The following is an 18,050-nucleotide window of genomic DNA, read 5'->3' as shown; positions in this document are numbered from 1 at the left end:
TGTGGCTGTCAGGTCAGCGTTTGTGTGAACCTGTTGCCAGGGCACCCCGTAGGCCTGAAAGGTTGTGAAAGGTGTCCCACTGGCTGGATGACAGAAGGGCTGTATCTCCTGCTGTGTGCCCTTGGGCACAACTTTTCCCTCTCTGAGTCTCAGTTTCTAACCCTTATTGGCAAAGCAGCCAAGCTATTCTCTGCGTTAGGGTCATTGTGAGGTTTGGGGGGTCTGACGGAGGCAAAACACTTCCATGGAGCCTGGGTGAGTGGGACTCTCGGGGGAGGAGAAGCGGGAGAGCTGGGCCGCGGGCCTCACAGCCTGCTCTCCCGGCCTCTGTGTTGCCCTTCAGCCCAGAGCCTGACCACCTGCGAGGTCTGCGGTGCCTGCTTTGAGACCCGAAAGGGCCTGTCCAGCCACGCGCGCTCCCACCTGCGGCAGCTGGGAGTGGCAGAGTCGGAGAGCAGCGGCGCACCCATCGACCTCCTCTACGAGCTTGTGAAGCAGAAGGGTCTGCCTGACGCCCACCTTGGGCTGCCCCCAGGCCTGGCTAAGAAGTCCAGCTCACTGAAGGAGGTGGTCGCCGGGGCCCCCCGGCCCGGCTTGCTCACCCTGGCCAAGCCCTTGGATGCCCCTGCTGTCAACAAAGCCATCAAGTCACCTCCCGGCTTCTCGGCCAAGGGCCTGGGCCACCCACCCAGCTCTCCACTCCTCAAAAAGACACCACTGGCCCTGGCGGGCTCCCCTACCCCTAAGAATCCTGAGGACAAGAGCCCCCAGCTGTCCCTGAGCCCCCGGCCGGCCTCCCCAAAGGCACAGTGGCCTCAGTCTGAGGATGAGGGGCCCTTGAACCTCAGTGAGTGTGGGTCCCAAGAGCCGAGGGAGGTTCTGGCGCTGGGAGGGACGGGACCTCAGGTTGGGCTGTAGCCCAGGGACAGGGCCCAGGGTGGGTGGGGGCGGTGGGGACTACAGCTCCCATGTCCTGGGCCAGCCAGGCCAGAGTATTGGTCAAGCCTCTGCATCTCCTTTTGGGCCGCCTTGGATGTGGATCGTGCCTCCCACTTTACTTTGCTGATCTTCCCCTGAAAGCCTCACTGCGGCTGATGAGCCTGCCAGGGTCATGCTCGCCACTGAGGGGCAGCTCTTGGCTTTCTCTGGGCCTGTGGGTAGGGGCAGTGAAGGTAACCAGGGTTCCTGTGGCCTAGCTTTCTCAGTGGTAGTTGGAAGCATCTTGGATAGACAGGGGATCACCTGATGGGAGGTGCCCACGATTGGTCCTGTCATCAAGTCTTCCTGGCTGTCCACCATGCAGAGGCAGCTCTCTGCGCCTGCCGGTGAAGCCCCACCTCCTGGGCTGCCTGTGGGCACGGCAGGCAGGGTTTGGGAAGAAACCCTCCAGGTGCAGTGAGCAGGTTTAACAAGGACGTCCCTTACAACATCAGGCTTTCCCATATCTTTGTGGACATTAGAGTCTGGGGGTGACCCCAGGGTCTCACCCCCTGCCCAATGGAGCCCCCCATTTGGCACCTCATGTTCCCTTGAAGTTGCTTCCACTGAGTCTGCCATGCTTCCAGGGGCAGGGCCTTGAGCAGGTGTGCCCTTGGCTGCGTGAGCCCAGCAGCCACCATCGCCCCCAAATAGCTCCCATAGCAGGGATCCTAGGGGAGAGGGTCTGGGAGTATCTGATTACCTAGAATTTGGTCACTGCCTGTCTACCCAAAGTCCTTAAGCTCTCTACACTCCCCTCGATGCCAAAGGGCTAGGCAGGAAACAGGATGTCTTGCTTCCTAAACTTCAAAAGAAATCTGCGGCCTGAGTCTTGGACCCCCCAACTGCCTGAGCAGCCAAAAATCACACCAGACCCTCCTACCTCAGGCCCCCAAGGCCGGCCAAGGTGGCGGCCGTGAACCCCCCCTGTGTTTTGTCTCCGCAGCTTTAGATAGTGACGGGGGCAGAGAGCTGGACTGCCAGCTGTGCGGTGCCTGGTTTGAGACCCGCAAGGGCCTGTCCAGCCACGCCCGTGCCCACCTGCGCCACCTGGGCGTCAGCGATCCGGACGCCAAGGGATCCCCCATAGACGTGCTCCACGGGCTCATCAGGAGGGACGGCGTCCAGATCCGCCTCCCACCCAGGCGCGGCGCCCTGGCCCACCCGGGGCGGCCGCCTCCCACCTCCGCGGCCCTCTCCTTGCTTCCCCCCCCACCGCCGGCCAAGAAGGCCAAGCTGAAGGCCGCGGGTATGGCCAGCCCCTGGGGGAAGCAGGACCTCTCGGCCGCCGCAGCCGCCGGCATTTTCTGGGCCTCTGATGTGGAGCCGTCTCCTCTCAACCTCTGTAGGTTCTCGCTTCAGCTGCCCCCTCCTCACTGCGGGCCCTGGAGCCCCTCCCGGGGGGGGTCACAGCCCCCTCCCTGCTGGGGCAGGGAGTAGACAGGGGCCCTTGGCAGTGGGCCGGTTCTGCCCAGAGATCTTGTTGGCAGTGGGCTGCTAGGCCCTCTCTCTTGGCCTTTGACCTCCATGACCCTTCCTGAGAATGAAGGCCAAGGTGGGGAGATCCTGCCTTTTAGTGTGCAGAGCACCCACATCTGCCCCTGTCTGGATGGCACATAGCACCTAGGCTGCCTCCCTGCCTCACCCTGTCCTTGTTGGGACCCACAGAGCAATGGAATCTTGGTTCCATCCTCCTCCGCCAGGACTGAGGGCCCATGTGCTCTCTGGAGCCTCCCCTCACTCCTGCCGGGTATCTGGCCCCCAGCCCCGCTCCTCCACTCCCTTACCTGCACCTGCCCTCACCACCCTAACCTGTGGGCGTGCTGCTGCCGCCCACGCCCAGCCGACCAGGACACTCCTGCAGGTGACCATGCTGGCAGTTCCACGATGCTAACTGCCCCTTTCTCCTCCTGCTGCAGCCTCAGGCCCAGAGCCAGCACGAGACATCCGCTGCGAGTTCTGTGGTGAGTTCTTCGAGAACCGCAAGGGCCTCTCGAGCCACGCGCGCTCCCATCTGCGGCAAATGGGCGTGACCGAGTGGTACGTCAATGGCTCGCCCATCGACACGCTGCGGGAGATCCTGAAGAGACGGACCCAGTCTCGGCCTGGTGGACCTCCCAACCCACCAGGGCCAAGCCCAAAAGCCCTGGCCAAGATGATGGGCGGCGCAGGTCCTGGCAGCTCACTGGAAGCCCGCAGCCCCTCGGACCTTCACATCTCACCCTTGGCCAAGAAGTTGCCACCACCACCGGGCAGCCCCCTGGGCCACTCACCAACTGCCTCTCCTCCTCCTACGGCCCGAAAGATGTTCCCAGGCCTGGCTGCACCCTCCTTGCCCAAGAAGCTGAAGCCTGAACAAATACGGGTGGAGATCAAGCGGGAGATGCTGCCGGGGGCCCTTCATGGGGAACTGCACCCATCTGAGGGTCCCTGGGGGGCACCACGGGAAGACATGACACCCCTGAACCTGTGTAAGTGTGACCCTGCAGTAGGGCAGGGAGAACAGTTGGAGGGGTCTCCTCCCTGCCTCCCCTTGGGGGTATCCAGAGTGCCTAGGGTTGAATTGGAAGGGAGGACACGCAGGTAGAGAGGACACAGGGTTAGCTGTGTATTCCTGCTACGCAGACCCCTGCAACTGAGCTGCTGCTCAATTGTCCTTTATTCATTTGAGAAGCAGGATTGTGTCATTCAGTGACAGCAGAAAGATTCCATCTCTTGTGCCATTTCAATCGATTGGTAGTGGCTGCCAGCCAGACTCCTAGGGAGAAAGACTGTGGGGATCCATTAGTGATGTCTGCTACAGCAGGAGCGTAGGAACTGGCAGTGAACGTCTGAACTGTGTCTTTCTGACATTTTTGGTAATGAAGTGCTTGACATTGGGAGTCAAGTGTGAGTTAAGATCTCTGTTCCTCCACAGTCTAGCTTTATGTGACCTTGGGCAAGTTTCCTCATTTGGAAGATGGAGATCAGCATAGTCCCAACTCTGTCTGGTTTTCTTGAGGATTAAGTGGGATAAAGCACTTAGCACAGCACCTGGTTACAGAAAACTCTGTATGCCATCATTGTAATGTCACTTGCTTGCTTGCCTGTCACACCAGCACTGTGTTCATTCTGCTCAGGTTGATTGGATGCCCACTGTGTGCTGAGCAGGTGAGGGCAGCCCAGGCTGTGCCTTAGCGCTCACGTGCGTTGTGTACCAGCTCTGTGCCCCATGCTCAGAGCTGTTCCCATTTTAGACCGTCCCAAAGTAACACTGGGAGGTAGGGGTTTTCATCTCCATTTTGCAGCGGAGGAAACAGGCTCAGAGAGGGAAAGTGACTTGCCCAGGATCATACAGGGAGATATCTTGAAGCCAGCTAGAATTTGAAGTGACAGAACAAGCAGAAGAGCCAGATGTTAAAAGGGCCTCTGGAAGCCCAGATGAGGGAGCAGGTTGTTGCGGTCTGGTGGGTGGTGTGGACAGGGGTAGCTAGGCAGCTGGCACTGATACGGGGGCTTTGAGCTTGGAGGCTTCCTGCCCGCAGCCGCCGCCTCCTTCTCCTCCTCCTCCTCCTCCTCCTCCCCCCTCCTCCTCCTCCTCCCCCTCCCCCTCCTCCTCCTCCTCCTCCTCCTCCTCCTCCTCCTCCTCCTTCTCCTCCTCCTTCTCCTTCCCCCTACCCTGGATCCCCTGCAGCGTCCCGGGCAGAGCCGGTGCGCGACATCCGCTGTGAGTTCTGCGGCGAGTTCTTCGAGAACCGCAAGGGCCTGTCGAGTCACGCGCGCTCACACCTGCGGCAGATGGGTGTGACCGAGTGGTCCGTCAATGGTTCGCCCATCGACACACTGCGAGAGATCCTCAAGAAGAAGTCCAAGCCGTGCCTCATCAAGAAGGAGCCACCGGCTGGAGACCTGGCCCCTGCCCTGGCTGAGGACGGGCCTCCCACCGTGGCCCCTGGGCCTGTGCAGTCCCCACTGCCGCTGTCGCCCCTGGCTGGCCGGCCAGGCAAACCAGGTGCAGGGCCGGCCCAGGTTCCTCGTGAGCTCAGCCTGACGCCCATCACTGGGGCCAAGCCCTCAGCCACTGGCTACCTGGGCTCAGTGGCAGCCAAGCGGCCCCTGCAGGAGGACCGCCTCCTCCCAGCAGAGGTCAAGGCCAAGACCTACATCCAGACTGAACTGCCCTTCAAGGCAAAGACCCTTCATGAGAAGACCTCCCACTCCTGTAAGCAGCGGGCGGCAGGGTCCTGGGAGGGCGAACGCCAGGCCCTGCCAGGCCAGGCAATGCCACAAGCGTGCACACTGACCCCAAGTGGGGCCCCCATGGCTGGGTCTATGTGGGAGGCGGGATTGGCACCTGGCCTGGTCAGGGCCATCTGGGTGCACCTGCCCCCTTCGGGCTGTGACTCAGCAGCACCCCCTCCGCCCCGCAGCCACCGAGGCCTGCTGCGAGCTGTGTGGCCTTTACTTTGAAAACCGCAAGGCCCTGGCCAGCCACGCACGGGCACACCTGCGGCAGTTCGGCGTGACCGAGTGGTGCGTCAATGGCTCGCCCATCGAGACACTGAGCGAGTGGATCAAACACCGGCCCCAGAAGGTGGGCGCCTACCGCAGCTACATCCAGGGTGGCCGCCCCTTCACCAAGAAGTTCCGCAGTGCCGGCCATGGCCGTGACAGTGACAAGCGGCCGTCCCTGGGGCTGGCACCCGGGGGCCTGGCCGTGGTCGGCCGCAGTGCTGGAGGGGAGCCAGGGCCCGAGGCTGGCCGGGCAGCCGACGGTGGTGAGCGGCCTCTGGCAGCCAGCCCGCCAGGCACCGTGAAGGCTGAGGAGCACCAGCGGCAGAACATCAACAGTGAGTGCTGGTGGAGGAGGGTCGGGAGCACAGCGGGCACCTGTCAGGCCCACCCAGCCACTCCCCAGGCACTCTGCCATGGCCCTTAAGTCCTTTCTCCAGTTGCTTACCCATTTACCCATCCATCCCCCATCCCACCCATCCAGGTAGCATCAGTCCTCAGCTCTTGTGTATTCCAAGTCTCTGCAGCATCCACCCTTCCCACTCATCTCCACTCCCCCTCTCCACCTTAGAATTTGAACGCCGACAAGCCCGCCCTCCAGATGCCTCCGCAGCCCGGGGAGGCGAGGACACCAATGACCTACAGCAGAAGCTGGAGGAGGTGCGGCAACCCCCACCCCGAGTCCGGCCAGTCCCCTCCCTGGTGCCCCGGCCCCCCCAGACATCACTTGTCAAGTTCGTGGGCAACATCTACACCCTCAAATGCAGGTAGGCTGCCCCTGGGGGAGGGAGGGAGACCACCTGAGTGGACCTTGGTCACCCGGAGCCTTGGAACAGGATAGGGTTTGGTGGAAGCTGGGAGGTGTCGCCTCAGTGGCTGCCCTTGGGTGTGGTGGGGCTCAGGCTAAAGGCTGACACCCTGAGCTTTGTAGCCTGCGAGACCTGGGTTCAAATCCCAACTCTGCTACTTACCAGCTTAGTGACCTCAGGGAAGGACTTACCTGCTCCTTACCTCAATTTCCTCACTCATAAAAGCGAGTTGATAACAAACCTACCTTACAGATTTGTTACGAGGAGTAAGTGAATTTAATATTTATAAAGCACTCAGAACTGCCTGGCACATGGTAAGTAAGCACTCAACTAGTGTCTGGCTCAAGAAAAAAGTAGATCTTAGTTAATTCTTACCAAAGTCCACAAGTACATTGAAGAGCAGCGAACTGGGACTCTGAGACGTGAGGTGACTTGCCTGAGGCCATACAGGCCAAGTCAGAAGTCAGAGTCAAAGCCACATCTTGAGCCATGGAGCTTGGGCTCCAGGCCTCTGTGCTGTGAGGCCTTTTTAGGTGCCAGGAAGACAGGAGGAGGAGGGGGGCTTGGCGCGTTGGGTAGGATTTGCTTCTCTGTGCCCTCTACTGTCTCAGATTCTATGTATCTGCCAGATGGCAGGGGTACCTGGAAGCCAGTAGCCCTTACCTGGCACCAGTGACTTCTGAGCATAGAGGCAGGGGTCTCTGTGAGACCCTGCCATGACCCCATGGTGAATGGAGGTGGCTGTCCACAGGAAACACCTGACTTCTGGGTCCCTCTTCCCCCGCCTCCTGGGCTGGCTCTGTCCACACTGAGTAGCAGCAGGTGTGCCCAGGGATGTTGGCAAGGCTATGCTTCCGCCTCTCCTCACAGCACTGGCCACTCCCTCTCTCTGTTCCCCCATGCAGGTTCTGTGAGGTGGAATTCCAGGGCCCCCTCTCCATCCAGGAAGAGTGGGTGCGGCACTTACAGCGGCACATCCTGGAGATGAACTTCTCCAAAGCGGACCCCCCACCTGAGGAGTCCCAGGCCCCGCAGGCACAGACAGCGGCGGCAGAGGCTCCCTAACACAAAAGCATTCCAGATCCCCTCTCGTGCCACCTCTGTCTCCTCTTCTTCCTCCTCTGTGTCCTCGTCCCTCTTCCTCTTTCTTTCCGTTTCCAAAGGAGCAAGCCAAAACCTCAAACCGGCGCCCCTTGGGGGCCGGGCACACTACAGCCAGGGCGCCGGGAGCCAGCTAGCCGCCCTTCCCCCAGCCCGAGGACTCTGGGGCCACAGGGTGTCTTCCTTCAGCCCATGCCCACCTGGTCCAGCAGGGGCAGCAGCCAGGTCTCTGGTGGCAGCCGATCTGGTCACAGGGGAGGACAGCACTCCCCCGTCTAGCAGCCAGGCAGGGCGATGTCTGCCATCCGTGGCCATTTGCAAAGACCCCAAAGACCCCTGTTCTGGTTCCCTCTCTCCCCCATGAATATCCTCTCACACACATGTACATGCGAACACACACAACACGCACCTCGTGAGACCCGGGACCTGCCCCGGACCCCCAGTTCCTGGGTTGAACGACCACATCATGCCACGGTGCTTGCTCAGGGGAAGCCACGCTCCCTCTGTGGGGCCTGCTGGGGCCTGGGAGCCCCCCACTGAGCCCACAATGCCACGGAAATCCTTGTTGGCTGCCCCCAAGAGGGGCCTTCCCAGCTGGGAAGAGCTCAGAGCTGACAGCTGCCTCCTGCCATGTCAAGGCCCCCCAAAGAGCCTCAGGGGCTCTGGGGCCCTGGAGGGTGGGGTTGGGGGGTGGGACTCTCCTCCCCCACTCCTGCTCCCTCTCCCTTTTCACTGTTGCTTTCTATGTATAGCTCCCTAGACCTTTCACTTTTTTAAAAACGCGTTTTGTGTAGAGAATAAGGAACGTGGATCTTTTTATTTTGCAATCCTGGGCCAGCTAGAAGCCAGGAGCTGAATGACCTTTTAACTTTTTTCAGTGGCCACATTTTGGTTATCAATGTACCTAGAAGTATGTAAATTAGATTAAATTTCTCTTCTGGAAACGCCCTGGGGCAGGCGGCCAGCGTGTGTTTTTCTGTCAAGTGGACAGGCTGGCATTGGCTGGCAGCCGGGGCTGGGATCGGGGCCTCCTCTGTCCAGAGTGCCATGGAGGCCCTGGGTTTTCCAGTTGGCCGCCAAGCCGACCAGACGCAGCTGGGGATGAGCCCAAGTTCCCAGCTGTTGGCTCTTTAGGCCATGGCTGGGAGGGGGTCTCTGGCTGGCTGGCAAAGCGGCTCCAGTGAGCAGACGAACCAGGGTTCTGGGCAGCCCGTCTGGGAAGGGAGCCAGGACCAAGAAGCAGTTGAGGCTAGAGGAGCTTATCAAAGGCAGGAGCTACCAGCGAGGGTGTCAGGGACCCGTTGGGAGCATTTGGGTGGGGGCCAGTGGGGGTGTAGAGAGCTGGAACTCACCTGCTTTTAATACATGTGACTTCTAGTGAGACACATGCACCCCTGACCCAAGGAACATGCGGGGAAAAGAGGAGCCACTGGCTCCTTTGCGATGTTATTTATTTTCTCGCTCTGCAAATGTTTATTGAACATTTCTGAGATTTTAAGAGATTTTGTTGGCTGCTCCTTCTTGTTTATTGCATGTGGTTTTTCAGCTCATCGTTTTTACTAAACGGTCAAGTGCTGGAAAGTGGGAACGACCTCATGGCGTGTGGACAGAAGGGGCCACCTCTACCCCCAGCCCTGCTTTCTGGGCCCTCCCACCATACCCCTTCCTGGGAAGGAGGGACTAACAGGCTGCAATAACGCCCACAAGGGTGGTCTTGGCCCACACGTCTGCTCCTGTGGGGTCAGGACGCACATCTCGCCTGGTGGCAGAAGGCCGCAACCACTTCTCTCCATCCTGTGCTGTGGGCGGGTGGATGTATCCAGGACTTAGGAAGCAGGGAGAGCATCTTGTGAGCTGACTCAAAGGTGTTTCTTCCTCTTTCAACTTTTCATAAGTCAGTTTTTATTTTTTTATTTTATTTTTTGAGACAGGGTCTCATTCTGTTGCCCAAGCTGGAGTGCAGTGTAGGGACCTCGGCTCGCTGCAGTCTCTGCCTCCTGGGTTCAAGTGATTCTCCTGCCTCAGCCATCCAGGTAGCCGGGATCACAGGCATGCACCACCACCCCTGGCTTATATCTGTGATTTTTGTAGAGACGGGGGTTTCACCATGTTGCCCGGGGTGGTCTTGAACTCCTGAGCTCAAGTGATCAGCCTCCCAAAGTGCTGGGATTACAGGCGTGAGCCACTATGCCCGGCCCGTAAGTCAGTTTTTGAAATATAAAAGTGGTATAGGCTAGATGTAACAAAAAACAGTCAAATGATACAAGAGCTTATAAAGTCATACGGCAAGTTCCTCCCCACCAATCATGCAGTGAAGTGAGGGTCATGTGTGTCCTTGGAAGAGTCACCTCCAGTTCTTGCAGGAGGATGTTTTCCTAAAACTTTCTGAGCATTGCTCTTCTCTGCTCAAGCCACTTCAATGTACCTCAGGCAGCAAAGTCTCAGCGTTTGAGCCGTGGTCTCTGAGGGTGTTGGATGTGAACGAAATCAAATCGGTACAATGATGACTGTGGCAAGTGCGATGAAGGAACGAACCTGCAGGGCGCAGAAGACGTGCCCTGGGGCCCTGCCTTGGTTTGGAAGACAGGCAGGCATCCCTGAGGCTGATGGGGAGATGAACCCCAAAGCCAGAGTGCTTATCCATCAGATCTCTGCTTCATGTTTGGAGTTTGCTCACTTAACACATCAGAAGTGGCTTTGTTCCGTATGGCAGCAAGTTCTGCAGAAGCCTCATTTGGGTGGGGGGAGTTTTATTAAAACAGTTTATCATGGAGAATTCCAACCATACAAAAGTAGAGCAAACAGTAAAATGGACTCTCATCTATCCATCACCAACCCATGACCAATGTCTTCAGCTGTCAGAGATTTATCTTATAGCTCCTTGCTTCCTCCTTCTCTCTCTACCTGTCTGAATTGTGTGAAGCACATCCTGGCCATAAGATCAGTTAATTTCTTAGTATTTCAGTATGTTTCTCTGAACGTTGTAAATGCCACTATTACACCTAAAGAAATCAACAATATCAAAAAGCAACAGCATACCTTAAAAAAAGTTTTAAAACACACGAAGTGTAGAAGTTCGTAATTGCGCAGCTTAATGAGTTTTCACAAACACACACGTTAAGTACCCTTTTCGGTGCAGCTCTGTCATCTCTAGAAATTATGAGTTGTCCCTGGCAGGGTTTCCATATGCCCAGGAAACAGACTGAGGACATGACTGGTGCCCGGCTGCACTATTGCAGGATCTCTCAAGCCCAGAGTGAATCAGGAGGGTTTTAGAAGCACAGCTCCCATTTTAACACGTAACTGTCAAGGACCTTGAGCAAATCATGAGTTCCAAGCTTCAGTTTTAAGTGAGGATTAAAAGCTTTTTGCAGGTTTGAAGGAGCGTTCGAATGACACACAATACAAACGGAATTATTACACATATAAGCATATGCCATATAAATATATTATCGTTTTGTTACGATTAATCACATTTATTCAGTGCACTGGCACCAGAATGATTTCTTTACACACACTTTGTCACGTAACGTTGAAACGTGTGTCCAGCATCTTGTTTGGTGCTGTTTTAATTTTCTCTTCTCAACATGGCTTTGCTATGCTTGTTTTGGAGCCGAAGGCCAGAGAAGTTGAGAGACTTAGCTAGGTCCCCTACCCAGCACCTCGGTGGCGGAGTTGGTATCCCAGCCCTGCCCTGAGCCGTAGACCCGACTCCCTCTGGCGGGTCTCCAGGGCACGGGCGCTGCTCCAGCCCGACCATGCTTGGGCCTTGGGCCTTTCCGTAGTGCACAGCTCCGCCCCCTCAAATTCTATAGGACTCCGCCTCTCTGCCGGCTTCTGTAGGCCAATCACTGAGGCCTTAGAATAACAGAAGGCGGGAACAAGGCGGGGCTCTCACGAGATTGCCAGCAGTTTCCAGCCACTGATATGAGGAGGCGTAGAGATAGACAGCGGTTCCTTCCAATAGACGTGAAGCCGAGGCCGGTATGAGCCAATGCGGTCGGGAGGCGGGGCTCGGGTGTGTGTGGAGGGGACCCTGTGGTTAGCAGCAGCTATCGCAGCGTCGGATGTTCAGAGCAGCAGAAGCCGGCGTCGTCGGATGTTGTGTTGCCCGCCACCATGAGCTACACAGGTGGGCCTGGCAGGGTGGGGTCGGGCTCTGCGTGGGGGATGGGACAGGGACGTGCGGATGCCGCACCAGGCTCGCCCGCACCTCCCCTGGGGCCCCGTCACTGCCTTCCCTGCGGTCACAAAATGGCGCCGCTGGCCCGTCGCCTCAGGGTCGCTGCCCTCACGCCTCGTTGCCTCAGCTCTCTGTGTCTGCAGCCGGCATCCCGGCTCCCGGCCGCCTGATGTCTTGGCTTCTGTCGCCTGTGTCCGTGGGTCCGGGCCTCAGCGCACGAGGTCTCCGCCCCCACCACCTCCGTCCCTGGCTTGCGCTCCTGGACCTCGACGCCTTAGGTTTCCCTTTCTCAGGCCTTGGTCCTTGCGAGCAGGCAGCAGGCTCGGCTGCCGTCGCCATTGTCGCGTCCTCCCCCGCGCAGTTTCTCTGCAAAAACGCCGCAGCTCTACACCCCCATCCCGATCCCACCCACCACCCCCTTTTGTCTATTTCAGAACTGGGAAAGGCGCCAGGCCCTAGGGGGATAAGTAAATATTGGAAGGGTTTGGGCTGAGCGGGGAGCCTTGGGCCCCTAGGGGCTGAACTGCAAGGAATGACAAGGTTCCATGTTAATTCCCTCTGCGTCTGTCAAATGAACCGTGTCCGGTACAGACTGGGTATTGGGAATACAGACAAGAATTCCTCAAGCAGTTTAGAGGCGAGGATCTTAATAGGCAAATAAGCGAGTGTAGGATATATTTTAGGGTGGTCAGTACCGTGCGGGGGTCGCTCCACTACGTGGAGTGGTTGGAGCCTTCTGTAAAGAGGTGACATTTGAGCAGAGACCTAAATGGAGTGAGCGAATAAAGATATCTAGCCCAGGGAGCTTTTGCTGTAAAAGGCTTACGGGCAGGAACTGCCTGGCTTGTTAGAAGATCAGCCAGGGAGGCCAGTGGGAGGCCAATGGGATTTGAAAGGGAGAGTGGGTGACGAGATCCCAGAGCCCCTCTCCGCCCCCCGCAATATGCTTGGGCGACTGTAAATCATCACTGGGTGAATTGCCAAGGCCTCCTGGGTTTGCCTTGGCAGTGACTGATGAGGCTTCTCGGCCAGGAGACTTACACTAGTCCTCCCCGTTTGGTGAGGGTATTATAGGCTTGAGCGTGTGTAGTTGCCAGGTAACCTGCATTCTACTTGGAATTTTGAGAACTGAGAATGCAACGTGAGTCTGTGGGGCTCCTCTGTAGACCACTTTATGTTGGCATAGGCAAGAAGGTAGTGCCAGTCCCCTCTACGCTGGCTGCCAGGTCAGGAGCTTTCCAAGAACCCCAGTTTTTCTAGCAACCATCCCCCTGCCCAGTGGGTTCTCATCCAGGGGTGATTCTGCCCCAGATGACATCTGGCAATGTCTGGAGACATTTTTGGTTGTCACATATGGGAGTGGGAGTGCTGCTGGTATCTAGTGGATGGAGGTTTGGGATGCTGCCCTGCTACGGTATACACAATGACACCTACCGCAAAGAAGTATCTGGCGTCAAACATCAGTAGTGCCCAAGTTGGGCAGCTCTGCCAGAGCCTTTTTGTAGCTTTCCTAGTTCAGGAGGAAAGACTATAGGGTTGTTCCTGACATCCCTGGGATTGGAATATAATTCTCACCAAGTCTTACCATGAACTGGAAGACAGTTTCATGGTTTTTAAAAACAGGACTCTTGAAGAAACCAGAAGATGAATGGTTGGGTGCTGTGGGGTAGCTGAGTAATGGAGCTCTTTTTTTTAATAGATGAGGAAACTGAGATACAAGGTCACTAATGACCAAGCCTGAATTCCAGCTCTAGGTCTTGTAGGCTGTAGTTCTGGGTTTGGGTGGGCACTGAGATAGCCAAGCTAAAAAAGTAATGATTAGTTTTTCCTTTATCTTGATAAACTGAAAACCACAGTAATTTACAATGTGAGTCTTCCCCTTATTTAAGAAGTAGGGCACTAAAGTCAAAGGCATTTTAATTCACATTTCAGACAACCAATAGCTTTAAGGGTAAGTCCTAGAGGCCTCGAAGCAAATGTTAGCATTATTAAACATAAAAGGTGACTGATAAATTTTTTTATTAACTCGCCCTGCTTTTGAACCCAGTTACCTTATTTATACGTGGGAAAGGAAGCTGCATCTCTAGCACTGAGAGGGGAAGAGGAGAGCAGTGGAAAACAGCACAGAAATATCCAGAATCAGGCCCTCAAACAAAGGTCTGAAATGCTACCGTACTTGTCATAGAAACATTTATTGTCTCACACAGTTTCTTTATGTTTGGAATGGATAGGTGATTTCGCTGGGTGGTTCTAGCTTGGAATATCATGAGGTTACATTTAGGATCTCTATGTGGACTAGAGTCATCTGAAAGCCTGACTGAGGCTGGAGGTCCCACCTCCAAGGTGACTTAAACTCCCATGCCTGGCAGGCTGATGCTGGCCAATAATTCTTGGCCCCATGGATCTCTCCCTAGGGCTGGCTGCTGGAGTATCCTCACAACATGGTGGCTGGTTTTCTCCAGACTGAATGATCCCAGAAAGAGCAAGGCGAAAATCCCAGAAGTCACACTCAGTCATTTTCATAAATCTTATTGGTTGCACTGGCTAGCTCTATTAGTTGGGAGGGATCTACATAACGTTAAGAGGCAGGAATGGAGACCATCTTTGAGGATGGTTGTCACCCTACTCTTGGCTCAGATAATAAAGATTGAAGGCAACCTAACCTAATTCCAGTTATCTTTTAATTTTTGGTACTCTGTGTTACTCCTTCAAATAAGACTCTTTTTTTTTTTTTAGATCAGGCATGGTGGCTCACACCTGTAATCTCAACACTTTGGGAAGCCGAGGCAGGAAGATTGCTTGAGGCCAGGAGTTTGAGATGAGCCTGGGCAACATAGCAAGACCCTTTCTCTATAAAAATTAAAAATAAAAAAGTTAGCTCTGTGAGGTTGAGGCTGCAGTGAGCCATGATTGTGCCACTGTGCTCCAGCCTGGATGACAGCGAGACTCTGGGATTTTTTTTTGGTTTTTTTTTTTGAGACGGAGTCTTGCTCTGTCGCCCAGGCTGGAGTGCAGTGGCGCCGTCTCGGCCCACTGCAAGCTCCGCCTCCCAGGTTCATGCCATTCTCCTGCCTCCACCTCCCAAGTAGCTGGGACTACAGGTGCCCGCCACCACACCCGGCTAATTTTTTGTATTTTTAGTAGAGACGGGGTTTCACCTTGTTAGCCAGGATGGTCTTGATCTCCTGACCTTGTGATCCGCCCTCCCTGGCCTCCCAAGGTGCTGGGATTACGGGCATGAGCCACTGCACCCGGCTGACTCTGGGAGGTTTGCTGGAGCCCAGGAGTTCAACGTTGCCGAGCTATGATCATGCCACTGCACTCCAGCCTGGGCAACAGAGCAAGATCCTGTCTCAAGAAAATATATACTCTTTTTTAAAAAGGAGAAAGGAAAAGTATAAAACTGAGAAGCTTTTGTTTTGTTTTGTTGAGACAGGGTCTCACTATGTTGCCCAGGTTGGAGTGCAGTGGCACAAAATCATAGCTCACTGCAGCCTCGCCCTCCTGTGCTCAAGTAATCCTCCCACCTCACCTCAGCCTCCCAAGTAGCTGTGACTACATGTGCATGCCACCATGCCTGGCTAATTTTTTATTTCTGAGATGAGGTCTCACTATGTTGCCACGCAGGTCTTGAACTCCTGGGCTCAAGTGATCCTCCCAACTCAGCCTCCCAAAGTACTGGTATTACAGACATGAGCCACAGCATTTGGCCTGCTTTCGTATTTTTGAGCAAAAAAAGTTGACGAGAGATTGGTTAAAAGCAAGGAGTGTTGCTGCAGAACTAGAAATCCATGGTCTCAAAGTGAGAGGATTGCTTAAGCCCAGGAATTCAACACCAGCATGGGTAACATAGTGAGACCCTGTCTCTCAAAACAAAAAAAGAAAAAGAAAACAAAAATTAGCTGGGCCTGGTAGTGCGTGGCTATAGTCCCAGCTATAAAGGAGACTGAAGTAGGAAGATCACTTGAGCCCCGGAGGCTGAGGCCACAGTGAGCAGTGATTGTGCCACTGCACTCCAGCCTGGATGACAGTGAGACCCCCTGTCTCTAATAACAATAGAAAGAAAGAAATCCGTGGGCTAGGCGTGGTGGCTCACGCCTCTAATCCCAGCACTTTGGGAGGCCGAGGCGGGCGGATCACGAGGTCAGGAGATCGAGACCATCCTCGCTAACACAGCGAAACCCCATCTCTATGAAAAATACAAAAAATTAGCCGGGCGTGGTGGCGGGTGCCTGTAGTCCCAGCTACTCAGGAGGCTGAGGCAGGAGAATGGCGAGACCCCAGGAGGCGGAGCTTGCAGTGAGCCAAGATCGTGCCACTGCACTCCAGCCTGGGCGACAGAGCGAGACTCCGTCTCAAAAACAAACAAACAAACAAAAAGAAATCTGTGATCTAACATTTAGCTTTATAGGGCCATATAGGGCATATTTTATTTTTTTCAACCAGCGCTAATCAGGCTGATAAATTGTACCAAGAGAACACTTTACAAACCAGCTAAGAATTTAGGCCGGGCGTGGTGGCTCACGCCTGTAATCCCAGCACTTTGGGAGACCGAGGCGGGCAGATCTCCTGAGGTCGGGAGTTTGATACCAGCCTGACCAACATGGAGAAAACCCGTCTCTACTAAAAATACAAAATGCGTAGTGGCGCATGCCTGTAATCCCAGCTACTCGGGAGGCTGAGGCAGGAGAATCGCTTGAGCCTGGGAGGTGGAGGTTGCGGTGAGCCGAGATCGCACCATTGCACTCCAGTCTGGGCAACAAGAGTGAAACTCCGTCTCAAAAAAAAAAAAAAAAAAAAGAATTATTCATAATAGGAGCCACAACTGGCTACAGAAGGGCCTGCTCTGCGATCTTTGCAGATGGTATTGTGGAACAGAATGTTAATGTGGTGCAGGGTATAGAGTTAGAGCAGAGATTGCCATTGATCTTGGAGGGTTTGATGGATCGTCTTTCCTTCCTAGGGAAGAACCAGGGCCCCTCTCGCCTGAACAGACACAGATATTTTGCTCAGCAGCTTGCTGACTGTATTCTTGTGAGGGTGTGGTAGGCTGTCATTTGCAGTTGCAGTACTCACAGATCACATTACCTAAAGTCTGAGGCCATTTTACTGGTGGCCCAATTGCTGAAAGAACAAGTTTCCAGAGGCCAGTTGAGCAAACAGTGGAGACCGCAGGGGCTGGGTATTCCTTACATTATAAGGCTTTCCCCTGGGTGAACTCTTCAAAGCTGCTGTCAGTGTTTCTTATGGACAGCTATTAATCAACAATGCCTGGATTTTAGGCATCTCAGGAAGGTCCAGATCCCTGGAAGGAATCCATTTGAATGGATTTCTAGCCTCTTTACTTAGGGAAGGTAGAAGACTGGATCTGTATACCCTCGGTTTTATCCTTCCTCAGGTCCCAGTCCCTACTCTGGAAAGTGAAGATGAAGCTGGGTTCACAGCTCCGTCTTTGGAACCCTTGGAGCTAGATGTATTTTGGAATTCTAGCTTAAGAGAAGTCACGTGGGGTCTGGGGAAGCACCCTGTATTTAAATAGATTAATTCTGCACTAAGTAGGACAAAGAAAGATTATAAATGTCCTTACAGGTGAAAACGGCTCCAGCGTGAGTTTTGGCACCACACTGGTAGAAAACACTTGGTGTTCAGACCCTTTTGGACCTGGGGGAATTGCAGAGTAAGGGATCTTGCCCACCTGCCCTTTTTGTCTGTGGTGAGGATGAAATGAGATCATTGCAGACAAATGTTCTTAGCACCCTGCAGGGAAAGCACTTGTTCGCTGTTGGCTGCTGCTGCTGTGGTCTTAAGAGATAAAACGGAGACACTGTCAACAAATAAGAGAACGCCTACCCAGGGGGAAGGCACTTCTGTAGGTTTTTGATGTAAACAAGCTGTTAAAGGCATAGGCTTTAATTTTCAGGTCATGAGTTGGCTCTGATGGGAAAGGCAAATACTGCCTCTTATGGTATCTGTCGTAATTTCAGTGCTGAGAGAAAATTATTCAAAAATATGTATTTCTGGCCGGGCGCAGTGGCTCACGCCTGTAATCCCAGCACTTTGGGAGGCCAAGGCGGGCGGATCACAAGGTTAGGAGATCGAGACCATCCTGGCTAACATGGTGAAACCCCATCTCTACTAAAAATACAAAAAAATCGGCCAGACATGGTGGCACGCGCCTGTAGTCCCAGCTACTCAGAAGGCTGAGGCAGGAGAATCGCTTGAACCCGGGAGGTGGAGGTTGCAGTGAGCCGAGATCGTGCCACTGCACTCCAGCCTAGTGCGAGACTCCGTCTCAAAAAAATATATATGTATTTCTAACTGTAGAGTTGTTGTTGTTTTTTTTTAAATGTAGTTTTAAAGCAAGTGTCAGGATTAGCATCAGTCATAGTCTGTAGGAGCACTGGTTTCTGATAGAGGTAGAAGTTTTCCTTACTTGGCACTAACTCATTTTATTTTATTTCATTTATTTATTTATTTTGAGATGGAGT

General features: G+C 54.6%; 2 protein-coding genes across 11 annotated transcripts in view; both read left to right on the top strand.

The window, feature by feature from the left end:
* The window catches only part of WIZ (WIZ zinc finger), a 28,448-nt gene extending 19,552 nt beyond the window's left edge, over positions 1-8,896 (top strand). For 3 of the 9 annotated variants that reach the window (XM_034944803.3, XM_063599978.1, XM_034944802.3), the window contains 7 exons: positions 344-847; positions 1,925-2,323; positions 2,898-3,449; positions 4,652-5,179; positions 5,388-5,807; positions 6,041-6,236; positions 7,184-8,327. In XM_034944803.3, coding sequence (XP_034800694.1) covers positions 344-847; positions 1,925-2,323; positions 2,898-3,449; positions 4,652-5,179; positions 5,388-5,807; positions 6,041-6,236; positions 7,184-7,343 — 2,759 coding nt within the window. In that variant the 3' untranslated portion in view covers positions 7,344-8,327. Of the gene's footprint in view, positions 1-343; positions 848-1,924; positions 2,324-2,897; positions 3,450-4,651; positions 5,180-5,387; positions 5,808-6,040; positions 6,237-7,183 lie in introns of all 9 variants that reach the window. The other 6 variants (XM_034944798.4, XM_034944799.3, XM_034944801.3 and 3 more) reach the window with 3 other exon arrangements.
* Positions 8,897-11,363: 2,467 nt separating this feature from the next.
* The window catches only part of AKAP8L (A-kinase anchoring protein 8 like), a 38,370-nt gene continuing 31,683 nt past the window's right edge, over positions 11,364-18,050 (top strand). For both annotated transcript variants that reach the window (XM_008966109.3, XM_003813583.5), the window contains exon 1: positions 11,364-11,511. In XM_008966109.3, the coding sequence (XP_008964357.1) occupies positions 11,499-11,511 (13 nt within the window). In that variant the 5' untranslated portion in view covers positions 11,364-11,498. The remainder of the gene's footprint in view (positions 11,512-18,050) is intronic.

This window comes from Pan paniscus, chromosome 20 (assembly GCF_029289425.2).
Source record: "Pan paniscus chromosome 20, NHGRI_mPanPan1-v2.0_pri, whole genome shotgun sequence".
Lineage (NCBI taxonomy): Eukaryota > Metazoa > Chordata > Mammalia > Primates > Hominidae > Pan > Pan paniscus.
Note: the sequence above shows the minus strand (reverse complement) of the source record. Positions and strands in the feature narration are given on the sequence as shown.